Source organism: Suncus etruscus, chromosome 5, assembly GCF_024139225.1.
Source record: "Suncus etruscus isolate mSunEtr1 chromosome 5, mSunEtr1.pri.cur, whole genome shotgun sequence".
Taxonomy (NCBI): domain Eukaryota; kingdom Metazoa; phylum Chordata; class Mammalia; order Eulipotyphla; family Soricidae; genus Suncus; species Suncus etruscus.
In genome coordinates, this window is record NC_064852.1 from 33594789 (window position 1) to 33621683 (window position 26895).

At 31.4% G+C, this 26895-nt stretch overlaps 1 protein-coding gene across 1 annotated transcript in view; it reads left to right on the forward strand.

Moving 5' to 3' along the window:
* The window catches only part of THSD7B (thrombospondin type 1 domain containing 7B), a 957836-nt gene that overhangs the window by 528919 nt on the left and 402022 nt on the right, over positions 1–26895 (forward strand). Inside the window, exons 8-9 of the mRNA XM_049773766.1 lie at positions 18138–18329; positions 20494–20728. Of these exons, the coding sequence (XP_049629723.1) occupies positions 18138–18329; positions 20494–20728 (427 nt within the window). The remainder of the gene's footprint in view (positions 1–18137; positions 18330–20493; positions 20729–26895) is intronic.

Here is a 26895-nt window from a genome sequence, read left to right on the forward strand (position 1 = left end):
AAATATTATCTTAAGCAAAATGAAAATCCTGGCTTTTTTGCCAATGCAAGTAAACAACATAACAAATTGTTTTTCACAAAACTTTGCATAAGAAATATGAACTAATATTTGGAAGTTTGAAATGTTTTAAGTTTAATCTTACATTCTAAACTAGCATTGCAAACCAAAAACCTGTTAGATTGGGTTGATACTTGGTACAACAAATGGGCTCCAAATTCTACCAGAAGTGAACACCTAACATAGAGCCAGGATTAGCCCCCCCAAACAACAACAACAACAACAACAACAAGACATTTCCAGTTTTAACATAATACAATTAAGATAAAGTGTGGTGAATCATTATATGTTCTGAAATATTATATTATCTAAGTCAACAATATGAAAGCATTTTTATTTATTACATTTCCAGTTGGCATTCAATTAATTTAAGTAACTCATAAAATTGTAATCATTATTATCATTCTTTTATTTTATAATAAGTACACAATTTTTTCACCATGAAAGTCTATTCTTTTATCTGTTTGCTTTTATAAAGAGAGGGTAAACTTGCAAAGCTATTTTTGTTCAGATATCAGATTACAATGAATAATGAACACATTCCAATTCCTAACAATGGCAGTACAATCTTCTATCTGAATTTTGTAAAGTTTTAATTTGTTGAAAAAATAGTCTATAATCATTATTTTAGGTTCATAATTTATAAGCAACATTTTGATACATATGGCATGAGTTTTAATATGTTTTTTAAATATGATGCAAAATAGTGGCTAGACCATAGCCATATTTAATAGAATTTAATAGAAACAGTTTTACAGCCAGGAAATAAAGTTTGGAGAAAATAATCAGCAGTACTGCCAAAGCAAAATACTATATCGTTCCTCTGAGAATTACGTTAACAGGAATATTATCTGATTTCTTTAAAATATGATCTTTTCTAAATACTTCCTAGTAAAAAGTCATAATGTTCAAACGAACTCTAAAGTCTTCATAGATCTCAAATTGAGCTTATTTCCAAGGGAATAATTGAAAATGTAATAATTTCTTATATTTTCTACATCAGCAGACAGATGGTTCAGATAATTAAGAGGGGACATCAAAAGAAAAAGAACAGCTCTTCTCCACATTATTATGTGATTACTGGTTTTGTTTTGGAGCTTTGTGATTTATTTATGTTTTTGACTATTATATCTTAACCTAGTATGTTTCTTGTGTATATATTTCGTCCCTTCTGTAGAGCTCTTATTTTAGTATGTTTCTTTTGCCCTACCAAAACCACTTTTGTTTAATTTAACCTTGTATTAAAAAAAACCCACCAATTACGAACATTTATTTAACAAAGTTTGGCTCATAAAGAATATGAACTTTGAAGTTGGAGAGATGACAGTACAGGGTTTAAGGCATGTGCCTGTGGCAAATATTAGTTCAATACCCAGTAACATAGCACTGGAAGCCCTAAAGCACGATTACAATGGAACACTTTATCCCCAGCATTCTAGGGCCCAAAGCAAAACTGTGACTTCAGAACATCAGTTAAGATGCCACATCACTTCACAATAAGAAAGACTTAACTAGACTAAAAAAGAACTCTCAAAATTGAACAACATAAAAACAAGAAAATGTCTTGCCTCTTACTGTTCTTACTACTACAATAAGTCTTGGTCACAAAATTTTGTTTCCCACCATGTGGCATGTCCAAAATCAAGGTTTGTGCATCCTTGGTGTCTCTGCTTGTGGTCTACTTCATGACCTCATGTGATCCTTAATATTACAGATTTGAGTGTCAATGATTAAATTATGAATAAAATAATGTACTGGAGTCCATAACATCAGTTAAGATATCAGTCAAATATTCCAGTGGATCCTTTAGCCACAGGAATATAAAAAAAGGATAAGTATATTAAAATATATTCAACACCAACAGTTATTAGAAAAATTTAAATAAAATATTGTAGACCACTATGCATTCCAATATGATTATTATTAAAGTTAGACAAGAGCAAAACATATAATGTCACATAGGTATAAGGATGCAGATTATCAGAAATTGTGTATAGTGTTTATGGGAATGCAAAATGTGAAGTTTAGAAATAATTTGGTAGTGTCAGAGAAATAGTACAGGATCTATATTTAAAATCACTGAAACATGGAAGCAAACTGAATGACTTTTCTAATTGGGATGGCAAAACAAAATGTACTCTACTGATACTATTGTATACTATTTAGCAAACTAGTAATATTGATAAATTCTTCATTGTCATTCAAAGCAATCATTTACTATACAGACTACAGTTTTATATCATTCTGATTGGATAAGCTAAACAACTGAGTTCAAGATCAGATCATTGGTTACATAGATTAGAGAAAGGGAAGAGGTTGACTCCAAAGGTGCAGCACAGGAATTTCTAGTGAAGATATAACAGTTCTGTATCTGTTTTAGTAATACATACATGACTGTGATTTCCCTTAAAATGATGAAACCATATGACACAACATATATATTTTATTGTATAAATTAAAAGTCATAGATGGCTAAAGCAAAATAACAGTTTCTATTGCAAGAAATTTAATAAGCTTGAAATCACTTCATTTTTCTGTTAAAGAAAAGTATTTTTAATCAAGCAATTGATATTGTCCTCATCTATAGGGTTTGTGCGCTTTGGAGGACTTGGAAATTTGCTAAGATTTCTCTCCATATCCCAACTGCTGTTGTCTACCTTAGTTTCCCCATTGTGCTTTACATTGGGTAGGTTGGAGTGCCTGTTTCAGGGTGTTTTAGAAAAGTGTTCTGGTTCATTGTGTAAGAGGTGGTTGGAGATAGAACAGCCTTTCTGTGCCAATAGGATTTGGGGCTTTTGTGATGGTGACTGGGAGGTTCAGAGCTGAAATTGGTGGGAGAGGGACTGTTTTGCATGTGACAAATTTACAGGATGGCCTCCGGTGTCCTGCCCACCACCTCGTCAAGCTAAGGTCCATGAGACTAGGGTTTGGAGGGTTTGGGCTTTTCTCACAGGCCTTTCTGTCTGGAGTGGGCTTGGAGCTTTAGTGATGGCAGGTTGGAGCAGTTCCTTTTTTTTAATAATGATATTGATATTATCAAGAATATTCTATTCCATTTAATTACATAGAAAAATTTTTAAATATTTTAATTATAGTGAGTTAAATAAACTGTGAATTTCCAATTTATAGCCATAAATAATGTTTCTAAAGGTTAATGACAATAAGGTAATCATTATTTATGTTTTATTGGTGTACTCTGTACTCATTTAATTTAGTTAAAAATATTGATTTTCAAATATGCTAAAAGTCCTAGAAATTTTAAATACTTACAATATGGTATGCTACTGATTTAAACTGGCTCCTGACCTTTGCTAAATAGCTAGACATATGAGTAACTAGATAAAATGAGTAGTAATTTCTGCTTTTAGAATGATTTCAGTTCATTTTCCTTCTCTTGAGGTATGAAAAAATTAGGATGAAGAATAGCAATGATATCTTTGACCCAAGTAATTTTTCTATTTGAAATGTTCTTTATCCTCACATTACCAATAATAGAAATAACAGATATCACATTATCTACAAATGGTGACTTGAAATTTTCAAATATCATTATGCATTAGTTTTTAAAATACCTTGCCAGATACAGTAATAATTCAAGACCAATATTAGTACCCTTTATTCAAGTTATTCAATATACATATGCCTAAGGAAGCTTAACACTTTTACCAGTTCACATTTTGATAGGTATTAAAGGCAGTGCTAAAATTTAGATGACAACCAGTAGTCAAATTTTTGTTCATTTTAACATGCTATGTATTCATTTAGTATTATTTATTTAAAATAAATACTTCATAAAGTTTTTCTTCTTGTATTTTTCTTTTTTTAATTTTGGGCCACATCCTGTGGCTCAATGTTTACTCCTGGCTATGTGCTCAAAAATAGTTTCTAGCTCAGGGGACCATATGGCATGCCTGGGGATCCAACCAGGGTCCATTCTAGGTTAGCGCTTGCAAGGCAGATGCCCTACCACTTGTGCCACTGCTCTGGCCTTTATTTAATACATTTAAGTCAGTTAGTTATGTTATTATCATAATGGATTTATGGATTTAAAATCAAATACATTCATTCTCAAGAGAGATGATATTTCCACATTGATTAAATTTTGTCAGTTCTGTTTTAAAACATTTCAATGCTCTTGCTTTTGCTATGGTTGAATGGTGTAGTGCATACATCCTTTTGAATGAATTTTTTTTTTCTGTACTGTGGATAGATAACCAAAAGTGTAATTCGGGGTATATGGCCACTCAATTCTGAGTTTACTGAGAACTTTTCATACTGTCTTATTTAGGGGTATGACCAGACAGCATCCCAACCAACAGAGGATAGAAGTTTTTTTAACCACATTTCTGCCAACACAGATTGTCCCTATTTTTAATGTATGCTATTGTCACTGGTATAAGATGATATTTCATTGTCATTTTTATTTTAACTTCCCTAATGATAAACAATAATGAACAATATTTTCATTTACCTATTGGCCATCTGTTATTCTTGCTTGGAGTAGTGTCTATTTCCTGCCCTTTTTTTTTATGATTTTTTGATTAATCTGTGACTATTTTGTATATCCTGGATTTCAACTCTGATATTTGAGTACAATTTTTTCCCACTCAACTCTCTACCAATTTTTTGTCTATGTTTATTTTGTCATAAAGAAATGTTTTAGTTTTATTTACACTCATTTGATTCTGTATCCTTTGCCATTAGCAAGGTATCATTGATGATTTCTTTGAGATCGAGATCTTGGATAATTCTACCTGTCTTTTCCTCATTGTATTTTATGTAATCAGATCAATCACAATTTATTATCAACTCAATATTAATCCAACTTGAATTGATTACTATCTAAAATGTGAAGTATGGATTTAGCTTTAATTTATTACAAGTACTTATCCAATTGTCCCCAAATCATTTACTGAAGGCTTTATCTTATTCAATTTCAGTTTGTTGTCACCTTTGTCAAAAATTAGCTCATGGTATTAATAAGGATTTGTTATTGAATAGTCTATTCTGGCTCATTGGTTAGAATTTGTCTATATTCTAACACAATGTTGTTTTGATCACTATAAATTTGTAGTAAAGATTAAAATTAGGTAATTGTATAGATCTCAGTTTCATATATTTCAGTATGGTTTTGGCTATACAAGGACTTTTATGATTTCATATAAAAGTTATAAGCTATTATAAATCCTTTAAGAAGTATATCTGATATTCAAATGTGAATTGCATTGAATCTATATAGTAGTTTTGGTAGGATGAAGATGGTCTTTTCCTCTCTTTTCTATTCTTTTCTTTTTGGTTTTGGGGCCACATCAGGTGATGCTTAGAGGTAACCGCTGGCTATGCACTCACAAATTGCTCTTGGCTTGGGGGACCATATGGGACACCTGGAATAGAACTCAGGTTTGTCCTGGGCAGCCATGTGCAAACCAAACTACCTACCATTGTGTTATTGCTCTGGTCTTAAGGGGATGGCTATTTTTACAGTATTCCAGACCATAAACATAGCATGCATTTCATTACCTTCATTTAATTTTTTTCATAACTGTTTGTGAAATTTTCATGGCGTAGGTCTCTTTCCTTTATATTTTTCTTCTTTTTTTTTTATTTTCGGGCCATACCCAATTATGCGTAGGGGTTACTTCTGGCTATGCGCTCAGAAATCGCTCCTGTATTGGAGGACCATATGGGGCGATCGAACCATGATCCATCCTAGGCTAGCACGGGCAAGGCAGATGCCTTACTGCTTGCGCCACCGCTCTGGCCTCAACTTTCCTTTTTTTAACTGAATTTATAGGTATAGTTTTTTTTTTTTTCTTTTTTTGGAGGGGGAACTATTTTAGATAGTATAGACTGGTCTCCATATCCTGTGATTCATTTTTATGTATAAATTAATACAAATAGGGCTGAATGATAGCACAGCTTAGGGTTTTCCCTGCATGCAACTGACCTGGGTTGGACCTGGGTTCTTTTCCAGGCTTCCCTTATGGGTTCCAGAAGTGCCAGAGCCAGGAGTGATTTCTGAGCGTAAAGCCTGGAGTAAACCCTGAGCTCCGCAAGGTGTGGCCACCCACCCACCCCAAAAAAAAAAGAAAAATAAGGGAAACAAACCTGATTTTTGTGTGTTGACTTTGTAGCTGAGCAATTTGCAGTATTTATGTATTATTTCTTGAAGTTTTATTATGGATATTTAAGGTCTTAAATGTGTATAATCATGTTAATTATGAATAGAGATAATTTGACTTCCAGTTTTGTGATTTGCATCATTTTATTTCCTTTTATTTTGGGCCTATTTACTGTTGGTAGAATCTCTAAAAACAATGTTGAATAAGAATGGAAACAATAGAAATCCTTGTCTTGAGCCTTATCTCAGTGAGAATGTTCTCAATTTTTCACCACTAAGATTGATGTTGGAATCATTAGGACTTTTTTGCAGTGAATGCAGGCAACCTCCCCATGCCATCACATGCTTTCTTGTACTTCCAGAATACCCAGGAGCTGTAAATATACCCCCACCCAAAACACTGAAATATCTACAATGATGCTTTGAATTCCCAGACAACTCAGTTGTGCATCACTAAACAACTTCATTTTTGTTTAATACTGTCATCCCCATAGAAACACGCCAATTTAAATGCTAATGATCAGCTGAACTCACTTAATGTTCAGAGGAAAATGAAAGAACAGAGTGATCAGCTAGTAACAAGATCTCACCAAACTTTCTGACAATGTCTTAATGACCTACCTCATTGGATATACAATAATTTTCACAAATGTGCTTGTCAATGTACCTTTTTTCTCTTCCTTCTTTTTATTATTTCTTTTAAAAAATAATCTCGTTCTGACTTATTTGGAAAAATGTATTATAATCAACTATTCTACCTATGGAATAAATGCCCTTTAAGTAGAATAAATGTAAATAAGAAAAATTAAAATGAAAATATTTGTTATGGGCTTTTTTATATATAGCTGTTACTATTTTGAGGATGCTTTCTTCCACCTTAATTTTAACTAAGGGTTTTTACTATGAATGGTTGTTGAATCTTGTCAAAACTTTCTCTGCATAGATTGATTTGATCATAAGATTTTTATCTTTGCTTTTACTGATTTGGTGTATTATGTTTATTGATTTACACATATTAAACCTTCATTTAATCTCAGTGATAAAATTTATTTTATCACAGTGTATGAAATTTTTGGTGTGTTGTTGGGTTTGATTTGCTAATATTTGTTAGTTTGTTGACAATTTTATCAATGTTCAAAAAGAGAGTTAAATTTTTCTTTTCTTTTTATTATTTTATTTATTTATTTATTGTAAAATTAAATCAGCTTTGATTATCAAATGAATTGCAACTTCATAGAAGCTATCAAAAGTTCCCATCTATTCGATATTTTGGAAGATTTTAATTACTAATGGAAGTAAATTGTCTTTGAAATTTTTTTTTGTTTGTTTTTAGATTTGGGGCCCTACCCTGTGAATCTCAGAGGTTATCCTGGCTGTGTGCTCAGAAATCACTCCTGACAGGCAATGGTGACCATATGGTATACCTTGGATTGAACCTAGGTTCATCCTGAGTTGGTTGATACAAGGCAAATGCCCTACTGATGTTCTATAGCTCTGGCCCCAGAATGTTTGATAAAACACATAAAACCATCAGGCTAGGACTTTTGTTTTGGGACATACTTTTAATAACTGTTTAAATTTTTTTTGTGCATGTGATTAGACTATTAGGACTTTTGTGTGTTACTAATTTTCTGTTTAGTGGATCTATCTAGTGTTGACAGAACGTTAAAATCTCCCACTACTATTATGCTTTCATCGAGGTGTTTATCAATATTTGTGAGAAAAACTTTACAAAATGTGCTGATTCAACTTCTGGTGCTTATAGATTGATTAGAGTTAGTGGTTCTTGACCTCCTGTTCCCTTAATCAATAACTAGTGTTCATCCATGTCTCTAATTACTTTCTTTAGGTTAAATAATTTGATCTGATACATGTATAGTTGTCCCAGCTTTTATATTTATTTTCTATTGGCTTAAATAGTTGTTTTAGATAATTTGGGTCTGAGCCTAAATCTAATCTGTGATTTTAGGTATGTATCCAGTAAGCAGCAAATACATGGGTTTTATTTCATGATCCATCTGTGCCTTTTGATGGTAGAGTTTAATTCATTGACATTTAGGGATATTATTGATATAAATGGTTTTATTGCCAATTTACTGTATAGGTTTGTTACTTCTACAACAAAATATAAACCAGATAGTCAATTTGGTTCTGTAAGTGACCTTTTAATTTTTCATTTAGAGTCAGTTGCTAGCATTTCTTTGCTTGAGAATGTTCTTTTTATCCTTCCATCAATCAGATTAAAAGCTTTACTCTGTAGTGGTCTCTACAATGAAACTTTTTTCATTCCATTATATAAATTTGTCATTATGTTCTTTCATTGCATGGAGTGACTCTTACTTGAGATCTGTTGTGATTCTTATGTTGTTTCCTTTATACATAATGATTTTTTCCTTTCTCTTACATTTTAAGAAATTTGTCTCTCTATTTAGTTTTTGATATTTTGATTATGTGAATTATTGTTCTGTTTGAGCCCATTTTGTTAAATACCTTTTTGGGTTCTTAAACTTTAGCAACTTTCTCCCTACATTGTGTGTGTATATTCTCCACTATTATCTTTTCTATCACTCATTAGTCCTCTTGCCCTCTTTCTTCACCTTCTTTCAAACCTATAGTTAGAAATTATTCTTCTTATCTTTGCTCAGTAAGATTTCTTTTTTGACTCCCTTAACAATGCGGGTTTCATGGAGTCTCATCCTCTGTAAAAAATTCTTCAAGTTGCTTAAGTTGATCTCATCTATTGATTGCTTACTTTCACTGCCTATCGCTTCCTTAATTTCTCTTACCAGTGCATGAGTGTTGATATTAGTTCCTCATTAACAAGCATTGTGATGGCTCTATGAACCTGCCCAGGTTACTGTTCCTTTTCTTGACTCTAGTTGAGCCCCTTAGGTTCTCTAGATTTCCCAGTGTTCTTCGAGTTTTGTATTCATTCATGGTAGAATTTTAAAATCTCAGTTACTTGAGAAGTGATCTTTTGAATTGTTTATATAAAATGGCTAATAAAAATACTTTTTCTTTTCAGGTTCCTTACCATACAATGTTATTTGACTATGCTGGAAAAATTGAAAACTAGTTACTGTGTTGATGTCAAAAGTTCTAGGAATAGTATCATCCCAACTGTTCCTGAGTAGGAGATATATAAAGAAATTTTAGCATAATCATGGGATTCTAAGTTTAGAGGGTTAATGCATTGTAGATCTGGCCAGTTCTTCCTCTAGTGGAAGACCATGATGACAGAGAAAACAGAACCACTCTCCCCAATGTGCAGGGTTGTGGCTGCAGAAGGGGAGCTTCAGGTCGAAAAGGACAGATCTAGCCCCTACCACAATGCACCTGGGTATTGAGATTAGAAGCATATCTTCTCTGGCCAATTCTTGGCTTGTGTATGGACTAGAGTGGCACAGAAGATAGGAGTAAAGTCCCCAGGTCTGCCTTACTTGAGGGGTTGGGGCTTCAATTGGGGAAGTGTTATTTGGTTTGGGGGCTACACACAGATAAGCTCAGGGTTTACTCCTAAATAATTTCTGATGGGGCTTAGTGTATCATTAGGGGTACTAAGGATCAAATTCGAATCAAATGAAGTTCCTTTTTCATTTTTCAAGCTCTCCAAACTCTATTTCTAAAGTTAATAGCCTGTGGGGTTATTTTGATATTTTTTAAATTTTAGTTATAATATAGTATTTATAAACTAAAAATATTGTAATTTCTCAAAATTGATGGACTTTTCACTAACCGTGTATTTAGGTACATACATTTTCTTAATTGTTTGTGGAAGATGTAAAAGTTTGTGGAAGATATCAAAGTGCATCAAATTTAAGAACTAGGCTCTAGAACAATAGTATTCATTGCCAAATTGAAGCTTCATTTTTTTTCACTATGGTTTGTAATTAAACAGTTTATTAGCTTCTGTATAAAATTAGTATAATCAATTGATATGAATTGCTACTACTTTATCATAATATTTTAAGAAGTTATTATATAATAATTTAGAACAATAATTGACTTCTATTGGATGTTACTCTTGGACTGGCTACTACCAATACTTTAAAGACTGACATAATAAATTTTTATAAAATATTATAATATTGGGCTTGGAACATAAAATGTGATCATGTGTTAGCTACTATGTTATATTATTGTATACAGATAAATTTGAATGAATTAGTAAGTTTCTAAACTAATGCTCATTTGGCACATACATTTCATCTAACTGCCAAACTTAGAGAACTTACTTATCTTGGAAATAACATTCTTAGATGAGATATATTTTTAGTTTGATTACTGTCTGTTTTTCTCTCATGTTTATTTTGAAAATTATTATGTTGTTTAATATCCTATAAACTTTACCGATTATTACTGATTTTATTATTTTTACATTGCAAACATCCTAACATAATTTTTGCTTGTATTTGTATTCTTTACCTATCATACTCATCATATTTATATTTACTGACTCTATTCTGTTTGTTCTTCCTATATGTTTATGTATTTTCTATTATTTATCCAAAGTTTTTTAACTGGCTTTTCTTTTCTTCTTTAAAAAATACTTGATTTTCCCCTATTCCTCTTTAAATTTCCAAATATTGATAATTTCTCAATTCCTTGAGCTTAATCTCTCTAGTACCAAGTGTTCCAAGAAAAGTATAGTGAGTTGTATAAAATTCCTTCCTTATAGTTTGGTATGAGCTGGTGCTGACATAATCAGATAACATTTGTGAACCAGAATATAAGGTATTATAATGAATAAGAATATGGTTTGTAATGTCTGACAGAGGTTTTTCACTTATAATTCAGAAACTTGCTGTTTTAGTTTAAACACTTATAAAAGGCTTGCTTGTTCTTTAAAACATAGTATAGATTATAAATATCTAATTATCTCTTTATATTTCTGTCATTTATTGTCGTACTAAAACTAGGAATTATTATTGTTTGCCTAATAACAAAATATAAATGTCATATACTAAAATGCACAGTTCTCTGAATACAGGTTATGGTCTATGAAAATTTTCTGGTGGTGTGCAAAAATATTATAACTTCTAAGCATCAGAAGATGTTGCAGTAGTTAAATATACTCTTACAACACCAACTTTAATCTAAAAATTCTTCTACATTGTTTTTTTTTTTTTGTATCTGTCTGTCATTAGCTGGTCTGTGAAATAATTCTTTTATATTTGTACTCCACTGCAAAAGAGTTGAATGCCGCCCTGCATATCAATTCATACTACTGAAAATAATAAATAATATATGTATGTTAAACTGTGTGCTATAGGTTACAAACTTTAGTGTTAAATTAATGTGTTTATTTTAAAAATAATCATAGTCTAATTTGAGTTTTTTTTTTTTTTTTTTTTTTTTTTTTGGTTTTTGGTCACACCTGTCAGTGCTCAGGTGTTACTCCTAGCTCTATGCTCAGACATTGCTCCTGGCAGGCTCGGGGGACCATATGGGATGCCAAGATTGGAACCACAGTCCTTCTGCATGAAAGGCAAACGCCTTACACCCATGCTATCTCTTCGGCCCCTAATTTGAGATTCTTTTATCTTTTACATTTTTATTATTTTTTTTATCAAGAGACCATGATTTACATAATTATTCATAGTTGTGTTTGAAGCATACTAGAGTTCAATACCTGTCAACTACCAATTTCACATTCCCCCACCAGTTTTCCCAAGTTCACTCCCACTTCCCAACCTACCTCCTTGACAGGTACAACTTTAATTTTTTTTTGTTTGTTTGTTTTGTTTTTGGGTGATGCTCAGGGATTACTCCTGGCTCTCTGTTCAGAAATTGCCCCTGGCAGTGTAAGGGGACCTTACGGGATGCCAGGATTTGAACCACTGTTGGTCCTGGGTTGGCGCTTGCAAGGCAAACGCTCTACCTCTGTGATATCTCTCCGACCCCACATCTTTAAGTTATTTTAAGTTTCTGTAATTTAGACATATGTGTGAAATATTAACACTGTAGTGTATGTGTACAAATTTATACTACTAAACCACATATGTACATGTACTACCTCACAATCTATGTGCACAGTAAATACCCCTATTATATTCAAATATCTTTTCTAATATATTATGTTATATTATTTATTTATTAATTTATAGTGGGAAAGAATAAATTTTGTGGACATTTGAATATGTTCATAAGCATAAATATAATTATTTTTAGGAATGTCTCTTCCAGAAGAACATACAAATATCTGAAGGAGTTATTTAAAGGCATGACAAGGGACATTTAAACAACATAATAGTTGAAAGCAATTTAAAAATCCTCTTATAAGTCAATGATTTATTAAGTAAAATAAAATACATTAAATAATATTGTAGTAAATAACATGTAAATGTTCATGTAAATTTTATGTAAATAATGTAACAAATAATAATAAATATGCTAAATAATAAGTAGTAGTAAAGTAAAATTTTATTTTCAATCTTAATTTTTGTTATATTTTGTGATTAGTCATGACAACAGTTTGACTTATGGTAAAATCTAGTCATTTGATCATATGATAAAGTTTCTCAAATCACACACAAAAAAAACAAGTAATAAACATGACCTATGAATTCTGTACCTAGAAATCCACTGAAAATAACTGAAAACAGTTACATAATAATGATGTATAAATATATTGATAGCACTATTGTTCACAATAAATACAAAGTATAAATAAATGAATGAAAAAATATGCAACATACATAAAATTAAATATTTTGTCAAGAATCTGATAGAATAGTGATATGCTGTATTTAAATATGACTATAGTTTATGCTAAATAAAGATCGAAAATAAATTATATGAAATAAAGGACTTGAATTTTGTAGGTGAAAATATTTAGGAGCTAGGTAGAGATGATAGTGGACTTAGGTACAGTTTACTAAATATCTAAATAGTGTCTATACTTTCGAGTACTAATTGATAATGGTCCATTTATATAATGAAATATTACCATATTGGGTTATGTTTAAAATATAATTAATAACAAGTTTGAAACAATACAATATTCTAAAGTCTCAAAATCATAGATGATTAAAATGTCTGCTCCATTAGAACAGACTATGGAGTGTGTCATTATTGATCCCAAGAAACCTTATGAGGAATATGAGTAATTTTATAGAATCTTCTTAGAAATTTAACTTAATTTTCCTCTTAAATATGTTCTGTTTTATGAAGAAATTATATTATTTGAGCTTGTCGAAATAACTTTTATTGCTAGGCTTCTGTGAAATATGCTTCTTTATGTTCCATGCTTGCATGGAATTTCAGTTAGAATTATTGATCCATCTCCTAAAAAAAGGAAAATAAAAATATAAGTACATCTAATGTGATATGTCTATCTCTGGGCCAAAGATATATAATTATAGCAAGTGAAATGAAGTATTTCAAGTTTAAATTTTTTTGGATGTGAGATGCTTTAACTTGGCAATTATATAAATTAAGCTACTTGAATAACTGTAAAGGAAGTTTATAATTTATATGAGCAAGTATGTAGTTATTGGTAGATATTTGTATGCATATATGATTGGGAAATAACAGTTATCAATGATTATGACAAAAATAAAATTTTTACAATTTTTAAAAACAGATTTTTGTTATATAATTGTTTTTTCTTTTGGTTTTTGGGCCACACCTGGTGACACTCAGGCATTACTCCTTTCTATATGCTCAGAAATCACCCCTGGCTTGGGGGACCATATGAGATGCGGGGGGATCTAACCGCGGTACGTCTTAGGCTAAGCGCACTCAAGGCAGATGCCTTATGCCCTGCGCCCAGGCCTCTTTGTTACATAATTTTTAAGCAAAATTAAAATATATTAAATTTCGCATTACCATTTGCATTATGTTTATATTAATGTTTCTGGACTATGGTGTGATTACACCCCACTAACCAGTTGTAGTTTTTATATTATTTTCTCTAGATTACCTTCTATTCTCCAAACTCTTTAGAAATTTAGTGCTGTAGTTTGACTCTCAGCGTCTGTTATCATTGGCAATATTTAGTTCTTCATTATGTTCCTTTATACTCCACATATGACAGATTATTCTGTATTTTTCTCATCTCACTGAGATATAGTTTTCCCTTACTCCTGGTGGAAATGCTCTATTGTTATTTCGCTTCTGAAGGACTGTGATCATCACATTCCTCTCCAATTTTATATATGTATTTGATAACTTGAAGACTTCCACTTTTCTTAAACTTTTGTGGCATTACACTCTGTATATAAATTTTACAATTTCTTTAACTACTCATCAGTTTTAGGACACCTAAGTTGTTTCCAAATGTTGGTAATTGTGAATAGCAATACAATGAACATAAATGTGTAAATATAGTTTAGATTTAATATTTATAAACTCGGGATTGAGTCCAAGCAGTGGTATGCTAGGTCATACGAAAATTCAATTCTTATTTTTTAGACGCTTGCAGACTGTGTTCCATAGAGCGCTAATCAGAAGACATTCATTCATAATAGCAGTAGATGAGGGCTCCCTTGCACCAAATCCCATAAGCACTAGTTGCTTCTAATATTTTGATGTGTGTGAATATCATTGTAATGAGAAGAAATTTTATTATTTTTTGATTTGCATTTTTCTATGACAAGTGACAAGCCCATTGCATGTCTTCTTTTAATAAATGTTTGTTCATCTCTTCTCATTTATTGATGGAGATGAAAATTATACTATTTTAGTAAATCAGATAGCCTTATTTAAAGAAATTTATTTGGAGAAATTAGAGGAGAGAGAGACTGATATAAAGAGAGTGAATAGTGAGATAAGGATAAAACAGAGATAAAGAGTAGTCTTCTCCAGAGAAGAAAACAGAGACTATTTTATGGGAGAATGTGATATATAATATAGATTTGTGGAGGGCAATCCACTTGTGTAAGAGCTTATACTTAAGCATCAAATCCCTTATATGCATAGGAATTTCTTTGTTAGTTTTTGAAGGACTAAACCTAGGTTATTTACTTATAAGGCAAGCACCTTGAAAGGCAAGGTAAGGTATACTGTTTATCTGCCCCCCCCAATAGTACAATTATAAGGTTCCTGTGTATCAAGTCCTCTATAATTAGGTAGTTTGCTATGTATTAAAATTTATTTTTAATAATTTACAGTCTTTAGAATAATTTCTAGTCTTTAGTATATACCAAAAGGTAAATGCTAGTATTTCACTATTACAAATAAGATAACTTTAGTTTAAGAAGTTAAGTGTTAGACTTAAGAAGGAATATATGATTCATCTTTCCATATTTCATTGAGCTGACAAAAAGACCTGTGACTAGGGACTCATTTCACAAATTGCCTTGTGTAATATTTCATAGAAAATAACTTATACACAAATTACAATTCCTTGCCATAATTTCTCACTATGTTTTTGGTGTCCCTATAAAGGATATATCTTTCTACTTAGCTTTCTGAATTAGCTTGAGGTTTAAAAAATATTTGAACACATAAACTGAATTACAAAGGGTGCTGAATATTGTCTTAAGATAATTTTTACTCTAAGATATATAAAATATGAACAACTGATAATTTAAGAAAGGCATGGATATAAAAATATTATGCTTCTACCTAATTAATTCATATTTTACATCAAATAAATCTTCATAGTAGGTTTTCTCTTATTCTTGTGCTGTCTCAGTATTAACAGTTTTCCTAAAATTATGTATTCTTCTACCACTATATCATTGCTGACATTTCTATTGACTGAAATACCTATTCACATATTGCCATAAATTCTTAACCCTGCTCTTGTTTGTTCCTTTTTGAAAACTGCTATCATGCGCGTTCTCCATACAAATCATCTTTCCTGCTCTATGTTCTGTTTAAAACACACCTATATAATTTGACCTTTACTTATGAAATAAAGTTTCCTTTTAGGACTTTTAAACTCAATTTTATGATAAAGCAGGAGTCTGATGTCATAATATGACATTTGCAGACCTATGTCCTTCAGTTGTGAGATAAATTTTACTCATTTAATCCAGTTTAGTATTTTGCTTTTACTCTTATTTATTTCTTCCTAAAACCTGTTTATATCTCGTATTCCTCAGAAAGTCCTTTTCAAGATGGTACTTCAAAATACTTTGCTATAAACATGTTTTGTGTAAAAGCATGCCAATCATATTAAGAAATGTGGAAGGAAAATTTGAATTAGTTGTAAGTTGAATATTTCGTTTTGGTCTGGTTTCTTCTGTGTTTGGATCTCCCTTAGCTGTATTGCTGTCTCTGTGTGTGCAGACGTGTGCAAATTTGTATGCATAAACATAAAATAGATTGAAAGTGAAAAAATAGGAAAGAGCATTCTTTTCAGCTTGATTATCTGGTAGAATCTCTATTACTTTTCATAATATGCTTGAAAAGTTTTATTTATACCTCATGGGCAATGATCCTCAGCTCATTTACAAATATGAATGCAAAAAGTAAGTTTGTACCTTTTCTCCTCCAGGAAGTTTTGCTCACTATTCTTTCACTTTATAAAAGTAAATAATAAAAATAAATAGTATCTATACTTTTGGAATTAGGTACACTGATGTTATTTTTAAATAACAAATAATAGTTAATAATTTGGAAGTTGGGAAATTCCTAAATTGCTTCAAACTTAGACTAATATAATATTGAGAAAATTATTTTTTTTTCAGAGCCACTAACTCCTGATATTCCAAATCTTATATTTTTTCCTGCGTTGAAGACTTTCTATTGTGACCAGGATGGCACAGAAGAGATACTCTCTTAAATATTAGTCCCTTTCATTTATTTCTGTCACACAAATAATAAGTGAATTCCAGAAGCATATAATGACATCAACTTTATCGCTATCTCACAGTTTATGTTATGTAATACTAGAAATTGCATTATTTTTCATCCTCTGTTTTATAATTATAGTATTAATGAGGAGTATTGTTAAAGTGGAACTATTATATATATATATATATATATGACAGGATATTAGTGAATATTAAAATTAGTGAATAAAAAACTTACAGGGTTTTTGTTTTCTCTACCCTAAGGTGTTTTGTTTTGTTTTGTTTTTGCGTGTGTCTTCACACTAGGAGGTCTTAGGGCTCTATGCTCAGATCAGGGATTACTCCTGTCAGGACTCAGTGGGGTGCCTGGAATCAATTCCCCGTTGCTACATACAAGCAAAAGCTCTGCCAGCTGAACCCTCTCCCTGCCTACAAGAGAGATTTAAGTAATTATTGTAAGCATTTGAGACATGCAAAAATAAATATGTAATACACATGATTTTAGTATTAATGTCTATTAAAACGGTCTCATTGTATATTGTATATTATTTGTATATATGTATATGTGTACACACATATGTAAATATAGGTTTGAGTGTTTCATCAGATTATTGAAGTAAGATACTAAATCAATTAGTGCTGTTTCCTCTTAACTCATAAATATTAGTCCAATGGCCCTTCATATAAAAGTGGTGTGTTACTTTTGCATAATATCTTGTAGGTGAAAGTATCCCAAAGAAAATTAAGGTTATACATCTTTTGTAGCTTTTAAACTAATAAAATGCTGTTAACACAATTTTGCAGTAAAATGTTTACTTCTTTTACCTTTTCATTTAAGGATGTCAACAATGCCTATGTTGAGCCTTTCATAGCTAAATCATACTTGGAAGATGTATAGTTTGTTACCGTATTGGCTGATAAATGGGAGATCTGTCATGGCATGCACTTTTCTAAATGTCAAAAGATTTCTTTGAAGTCTCCTTTTCTTGATATAAATATAATAAAAAAGCAACCAACCATGTATATCTATATATGTTCATATATATCATATATAGCTATGTATGATATATATTCATATATATATACACTTTATTTCTATACCAGATGAAGATTCTTCTAAACTAAATTAATAATGTATGTCATGAGTCTAAATGTCCTTTGAACTGTATTGACTTTACGTTGATAGATGCTGACCTTGCTCTGATTGATTACAGGGAAGGAGGTATCAAGGAATCTCTGTCCAGAATCTCCTCCTCCTGAACGAATGACTTGTGAAATACCCTGCCGAATGGATTGTGTGGTGAGTGAGTGGACAGGATGGTCAGCCTGCTCCCAGTCTTGTTCAAATAAAAATTCAGAAGGGAAACAGACCAGATCAAGGACTATCCTGGCATTATCTGGAGAAGGTGAGTAGGAGTGAAATTGTGAAATAAAATGCCAAACTTATAAAATAGAAATATCTACTTTGAATTTATATATCTAATCATTAATCCAAATTATTAAATTTATATTTATGCTTGTCTTATCCCTTTAATGTTACATTTTATGCAGGATTTCATACTTTTCCTTAATTATTTTAGTTTGTAAATATGTACAAACCATGATTATATATAGAATTATAGTTTAATTTTAAGGAAAAAATTTTGATTAATGTATATCCAGTTTCGGCTTTCTTATACAGTTAGAGAAAAAATATATATTGCCTAGTAATAAGAGAGGCGATTCCTTGACTGAGAACTGCCACTACCACCTGATCCATGAGTCCTGATTTCCTTTTCTGTCATACTGGCACATTGTGAGAGGCAAAAAATGAAGGCTGTGCAATGGCTTTGAACAGCTAAAATGCACTGTAAGTTTGCAGAAAGGTACATAAGAGCAAATTAGAATAGCCTTTGCTATCATTCTTAGCGCAGGAGCAATGGCTTCTCTCTCCAGACACTTAGTCATTTCTTCCATACTTTCCCTTGGCCTCTTCTGCCTAGTGCTCAATAGAATAGCAAAATAGAGCTGCTGCCTACTGTGAGAAACTTCCTGTTTTAAACAAGAACCAATTCTGTGATCCTAAGAAATGGGGCTAGGTCAAGAAGAATGAAGACTTTCATATTTATAAAGTGCTCTTTAACCCCCTGCTGTGTCTTATATTTATGGAAAGAAAAATAATAGTTTCTAATTTAAATAAAAAAATAAAGAATCAATTACCAAAAAAAAAATAAAACTGGAAGAAATGGAAGGGGAAGAAAGAAAAGCAGATTAAAAGATACACAAAGAGTCGTGGAATGTTCTGGGCACATTAAGGGTTGTTTTTTGTGGGGGAGGTTGTAGATAGAATCAGTACCATACATTTTAGTGCTTTTATAATCTCCTTAACTACAATATATAAATTTTAAAATTACATAATAAATAATAATAAATAACTAACATAAGAAAACATGGTTGTGAATCTTTTTTAAATATTTTAGCCACTGAATAAAAATAAAAACCTAGAAATATTAATACTTTGTATAAAAATAGTTTTCACTAGTTTCTTATATATAAAAAAGAAAAGTCTAAAATGAAATTTGATTGTCTAAGGTGTCCAAATGTATCAGGGTTAATATCTCTGGTCATCCTGTCAGTGGAATATTCATTTTCAGATATTGCTTTATAGGTTAAGTATAGCCTCTCACTTGAGAAGATTTGAGATTTGTCTCTATTTCTCAAATTGCAATAGGATGTTCTCCTTAATAGAGCATAGGAGACTAAAATGGTACTCTGTTAAAGAAATGGAATTCTCTCTTAGAAAAGAAATGACATATCTAGATAAAAGTCATGTGGATTTGTGTGGTCAATGTAAAATGATTTTAAGGTCTTGAACTATGGTCTGATTGTTTCATAGAAACAACCAAATTTTTATTTTATTAAAATAAAAGCAGAATTTTTTTTACATGTTATTTATCTTTTTTGTTTGATTTTGGGCAATCCTCAGCAGTGATCAATGTTATCTTGACTATGCACTCAGGGATCACTGCTGGGAGGGCTAAGCGGACCACATTAGATATTAAGGATTGAACTAGAGTCTATCGTATGCAATGCTGCACCCTGACTACTGTACTATATTGTTCCAGTCCCAAATTTTATTATTTAACTTGAAAACAAAAGCCCTTGAAACAGGCAGTGGAATTATTTAGTACATTATTTCAAAAAATGTTGAGTCACACTGCTTGTGATAATAGTTTATTTCTGGTTATTCTGCACTTGGACATCATGCTTAATGAAACTCATTAGAACTATAAGGGGTGGTGAGGATAAAACTCAGGTAAGACTCATGCAAGACAAATGCCCTACTTACTGTACAATCACTCCAGTTCCAGAATCAATTTTAAAAATTGATGTGCTCTTCTGCCTATTAGTTAGCAACCTACATGCAGTTCTCAAGAAAAAAAAATGATGTATTTAGGAAAGGAAGGCATACTGACTCAGGCCTTTAGAAAACTGTGCTAAAAGACTATTAAAGAATAAAAAACAACAGCAACAAAAATAAAAACACAATTATATAAAAATGACACGCATCTATATTTTTATTATTTTTAGGTGGAAAGCCATGCCCACCTACTCAGGTCCTTCAAGAACATCGCTCCTGCAATGAACATTCTTGTACACAACTCTACTGGGAAACATCACCTTGGAGTTCCTGTAAAGAAGACACTATGGTAACTGCCCTTAATGCAACTATTGCTTGGAATGGAGAAGCTTCATGTGGTATGGGCATTCAGACACGGAAGGTCTTCTGTGTCAAGACGCATATAGGACAAGTGGTGACAAAAAGGTATTATCACACTTAATAGAAATTAAATGAATATTGCACAATTAAACCAAATACATATTTAAACATTATGCTTGAATATTTTCTAGAGTATGAAATTTTTTGGCTTGAAAAATAAAAAATATACTTAAAATTTAGACAGTTAAACTATTGCTAATTATTGAAATTATGCTATTTACTAGGGATAAAAGCCCATGAACATATACCAATATGATAAGTAACAAATATTAAGGACCAGTGTATTTTGCTTCCTTAATAATCAAAGTTTTACTAATACCTCATGAAGTTAAATTATACATACTTAAAATGTTGTTTTTATTATATTCACTGTTACATCTCATTGATTGTTTACTACAGTAAATGATACCTTCAGACAGTCATTTCATATGAAATAATTTATGCCTTAAATAGTTTATGGCCTCTTGCATGTTATCCTCAGTACCTAGAGATATAACATTTTAAATATTTTAAGAGAGATAATTTGACATGGTTATTAGGAATTAAACTTTGAAAAGTTCACAAGATATGAAAAAATAAATGGAAAACTCAACTGTGGAATTTTTATTTCTAGACAAAACGATGGGACATAATTCTAAATCCACGTAATAGGACTTTTGGTCAAAAAGGAAATAGGAGAAAACCAAACAGTAGATTTTAAAGTCTGTATCTTATGTCAGCTACATATTCCACTTTTCCTACTTTTTCATAGTACCATGTGAAATTATCAAATCTATAATTATCATAAGCATAGTATTTAACACAACCTTATTAAGATCATACTCTAAATCCTGGTGATATAGTAAAACCTAAGTAACTTACAACTATTATGCAACATGAATATTGCTTTGATATTTACATTTAATTTTTTCTATTTATTTATTTATTTTTGGTTTTTGAGCCACACCCATTGACACTCAGGGGTTACTCCTAGCTATGCACTCAGAAATCACTCCTGGCTTTATGGGACCCCTTTATCAAAGAATAATTGACTAGATAATGGAGGATCCGTCTCAGAATACATAAATCTATTATATTGATCTGAGGGTCTGTCTTAATTCCAATACCATGCCATTTAAATGAATAATGCTTTACAGTACAATTTAAATTTGGGAAAAATTATGCCTTTCATCTTAACCAATGATTTCTTTTGCTTTTTATAGGCATATATTTTTTCCAAATAAATTTCAGGAATATTTTATCCACTTGAAAACTCATATAGATATTGCATATAATATATCCAATGCTTTGGGAAATATTGACATGCTAATGATGTTAATCTCCCCAAATACATGAGCAGGGAATATGTTCCATTTCTTATGATTCCTCTTTTATTTTCTAAATGAGTATTTTATTGTTTTCTTTAATAGGTTTTTCACTTCTTTAGTTAGGTTGATATCAAGTACTTGATTTTCTGAGGCAAAGTTTTTAATAAGATTTTTTTTGGCTTTTTTCTTGGGTAATTTGTACATAAAATATCATGGAATTTTTTGAGTATTAATTTTGTAGGCTGCCACTTTGCTATACAACTCTATTGTTTCTAAAAATTTTTGGTAGTCTTTAGGATTTTCAAAATATATATTATGTCATCTACCAACTGAGAGATTGACTCTTCCTTTCCTATCTAGATGCCCTTGTTATCTTTTTCATGCCCAATTACTATGGTGAGTACTTCTAGTACTGTGTTTAATAGAAGAGGTGAGAGAGATGATATTGAGAACGTTGATTGTCATGGGATTAAGTGTCATCTTATTGTAGGAGCTTGTTGTATTTATTGGGTTTGCCTTGGCTTAGAATAGACCCTCCAGCTCTTCTTTTAAGGTTGGTTTTGATTCTTTAAATTTTCTAGGCTGTTGTTTATAAAGCTGAGTATACTTCCTTCAAACCTGAATGAAAGTCTGGCAGAGTATTCTTGGCAAAGCATTCATTGAGTTTTGTTACAATGGTCCATGAGAGTTGCTTGCGATAAATCTTCGGTAAATCTTAAAAATAACTCTTTATATATAAATTTCCTTTTTGATTGCTCCACTTTCATGTTATATACCTGTTTGTGGTTTTCATCATTGTGACTACTGTGTCTTGGGGTGTTTATCTTTAGATTTCTTTTAGCTGGCACTCTTTGGGCATCCAGAATATGGTTGCATGCACTTTTTAGTTTGGGAATTTCTAAGTAATGATGTTCTTGACTATTGATTCTTCATCAGAGTTTTCCTCGTGGACACCAATTCTCCCGGACACCAATGATCTTATGTTGTTTCTATTGAGTTTACTCCAGAGTTCTATTGTCTTTTGTTCACTTTCTTTGAGTTTTTTTCCCCACCCTTCTTCTGTTGTTATGCAGCTCGTCTTTTATATCAAAGATTTTGTTCTCAGTGGCTGTAATTCTGAGGCTTTCCAGTGAGATTATAATTTTACCTGCCATGTTTGTCAGCCATGATATTGCTGTTTAATAACTTCTTGAGTGTTTTGGGCTGTCTGTTCTATAGTTTCTCTAGGTTCCTTGAACATTCATGAAATTTCCTCTCTAAAGTTTCGACCAAAAAATTTTATGTAGGTGTCAGGTATTTGTTGGGTCTCCAGAACTAGCTTCTTCAGTCACAAGGTGTGGTGGGGTTCTGCATAGTTTATCCATTGTGAAGTTTTTGTATGGTACTCTTACTAAGTATTGTGGTACAGCTCCTTAACCGAAGAAATGCTCAGCCACAAAGCTAAGTAGAATGACTGCACTCTTGCTGGTCTTATAGTCTACTGAACTCAAGCTGGGGATTCCCACACAGAAACCAAACTCCACCCATATCCTATAGGCAGCTTGAACTGGTTCATCCACTCATACCTAGAGGTTAATCCAAACTTAGGCTACTGCTCACAAGTTGCACTCTTGCTGGTCTCTGCTGAAATCAAGCTGGGGAATTTTTTTTTCACCGAATTCTTCCCATAACCTACAAAAGCAGCTGGTCTGGTTTAAGTGCCCTTACCTGGAGGTTAATTCAAAATCTGGCCACTGCTCATTGCAGCTGCACTCTTGCTGGTCTCCTGTGTTTATTTTTAACACGTATTTACTTGAAATCAATAACGACCAAATAAATTGTTAAAAAAATGTGCTAAAATTTTATTCCAGTGACTATCTTCTACTTTGGCTTTATTTTTTACTGGAATAACAGCAAATTGTACAGATGTCTTTCTAAGCAAACATACATATGTGAAGATTTTCTAATTCCTTTTGTACAGTTAATAAAGCTGGAAAATTAACAGTCTACATTTAATTCTTACTGTATGCCTCCAAACAGACATTTTAAACCTCAAGTTTCTTCTTTGGCTTTAGTCAAATTAATTAACATCTCTAAAGGTTAATGAAATTAATTGAGTCAAGAATATAATATCTGAAGCCAAGTGAAGTGAGATGTTAGACTGAAATTGTCAGCAGCAGAAAATATTTGTTTTAACCTTTCAAAAACATATTATTGTTTTCTTACATGTGAAAGCCATTGCAGTGGAAATATATATAATTTTGTAAATTCTTAGGAATAGGAGAAGGTAGACTATAGAAACAGAAAAGTAAAAACCACCTAAAAATAGCAGACTTTGGGGTTAAGGGAAAGAAACATGTCTCCATTGAATGGATGGACCAACACAATGTGCTTTATCTCTAAACCCAGTATACTTGGGAGATACATGTTTATTGCAAGATTTTGTTTTCTTGGATGGTGTTTTGACTTCCATGTAATTGTAAACGGGAAGATATTACCTTTGTATGAGTAATAAAACTGATCATATCAGAAAATGAAAACTAGAACAGAAATAAAAGCTTTAGGGATATTTCTGGGTTTTGCTTACTGTTGTTTCACTTTTCTTTGCCTTTTTTTTCAGTGGGATGTACAAAAGTGATAAATGCATATTCAAAACACATACTACTAAACATTCCACTGTTTTCTGATAAGGAACTTTCTGCCATTTATTGTGAAAACACCTGGCATTCTGAGAGATATAATAATATAGATTTCTACTTATCCATTTAATGTTTTAAAACTTGACAGGTTTGCCCCCCTAGCTGAGTGAAATGACATGTCAGTTCCTGGTTTGGAGGATTGCTCAGGGAGACAGAGCATTGTGCCTCTTCATCTTGATAAAGGAAGCTTAACTGAAGAATGGCAGGTTTTTGTCGCACAATTTGATGCATTTCAGCACAGTATTTATAAAGGTTTTAAGCCTACAGAGCAACCAAGACAGAAACATTATGGAGTATTCCTGTACAAGTTTCAGGACATGTTTGTTCAGAATAAACACATTCATTCTTTTATCAAGAGCATTGCCAATCTAGGATCAGCATTTCACAGGAGAGTAGACGTATAAATTATGAGTCATATCTTGTTTATCAACTAATAAGTGAATTCATATTTCCCTGGGTTTTCAGGTTTCACATTTGCTTTAAAAATCACTAGATAAATTAGCTTAATGTCTCTAGAAATTGTTTTTCTTCAACTCTAATACTACAGAATGTTCTATCATTCACATATAATCAATAGATATTTACACTAAAATATGGTACTTTTTTCATGTGAGATCATATTAAAATACTATCTCGTATTTTTTGATGTTTTTTGAGGTGCGTTGGTGGATTACTTTACTATAAAGCATTTAATATTTGCATAGTGGAGCATACATATATACATATATTCTCAAATTAGCAGCAAAAATATGTCAAAGCTTTTTAATACATAAAATAAAATACATACATAAAACAAATAACATTTATCATTGAACATCTTTGTGCAGCAGAGCACAATTAAACCGCAAATAATTAGAATTGATATTCCTGAAGTCTAATAGTAAATTTATTAAAATGAGAAAGGAATGATTTTTTAAAAGTTAGACAAATTATATATATATATATATATATATATATATATATACTTCAAGAATATCAATTCTAATTATTTGCGGTTTAATTGTGCTCTGCTGCACAAAAATGTTCAATGATAAATGTTATTTGTTTTATGTATATATTTTATTTTATGTATTAAAAAGCTTCAACATATATATGTATATATATAATGGCTCAATGTTATTAGTAGGCCTCAAAGTATTAATACAATTTTGAGGAATTTACTTTTGTATTTTTTGCTTTATCTAATCAAATCTATCTCAATTTTTCAACCATAGTTGCTTCTTTAAAAAACACTCTGTCCTAAAAAAAATTTTCTTCTCTCCTACTCATATTACATTCATCTATTGTGTAACTGTGGGTTTTATAGAACACTTAGTAAAAGTATCAGTAATAGCTTACTGGACATTTTTCTATTATAATTTACTTTTATCGAAACATTCATGCTCATTTAATAAATAAAATAATACAAGGGCCTACTGATGGAAAAAAAACAGATGTCCATCATATGCCACTTCACTTAGCATGCTACAACCCAAATGCAGATATTTCTATTCCAGAGGATTCATACACATCAGTGCTGTGTGTGAAAGATTCCTGCTAATTGCTCAAATATGGGGTGATTGGTGTTCACAGATGTTCCAATATTAGTATTTTATATCAGACTCAGGAATTAGCAAACATTCCACAAATGAGCTTTTTCCCTGGGCCAAACAGTTTTATTCTTCAAATTTTACAGGTTTTTATTTTTTAGGTTCAAGATTTGTGGGGTTTTTAATATCAATTTTATCAGACAATACAGTATACAAGTATATAAATATATATACAAATATATAAATATACATTTATATACTTTTTAGTAGAATGGTCACAAATAGTTGATTTTCCCCATAAGTACCTTTAAAACACTCATAGATTTTAGCTATGAATACTGATGAATGATTATATAGAGCTGTGTATCAAAAACCCCACAATTTCTACAGCCCTAGGGACAAGAAGCTCACCGTGACTTGTGCAATACTTGTGATGATTCAAAAATCATAACGCTTCACAAAAATATATTCATCATGTAATAAAGAGAACACCGTGGCTACTTTGTTCCCATCCACTTCTCTTTCTACTGTTCTTTTGCCAACATTATTGTTAGTTTCATGTGTCTCCAACATTTCTTCATTGCAGAAAGTGAAAATATATATTCATACCTCTTCTATTTGAGTGTTTTCCTACAATTTTTAATGGGAACTCTAGTTTTGAATCTCATTTGTGTATTTCTTTCAAGATAAGTTTTTTA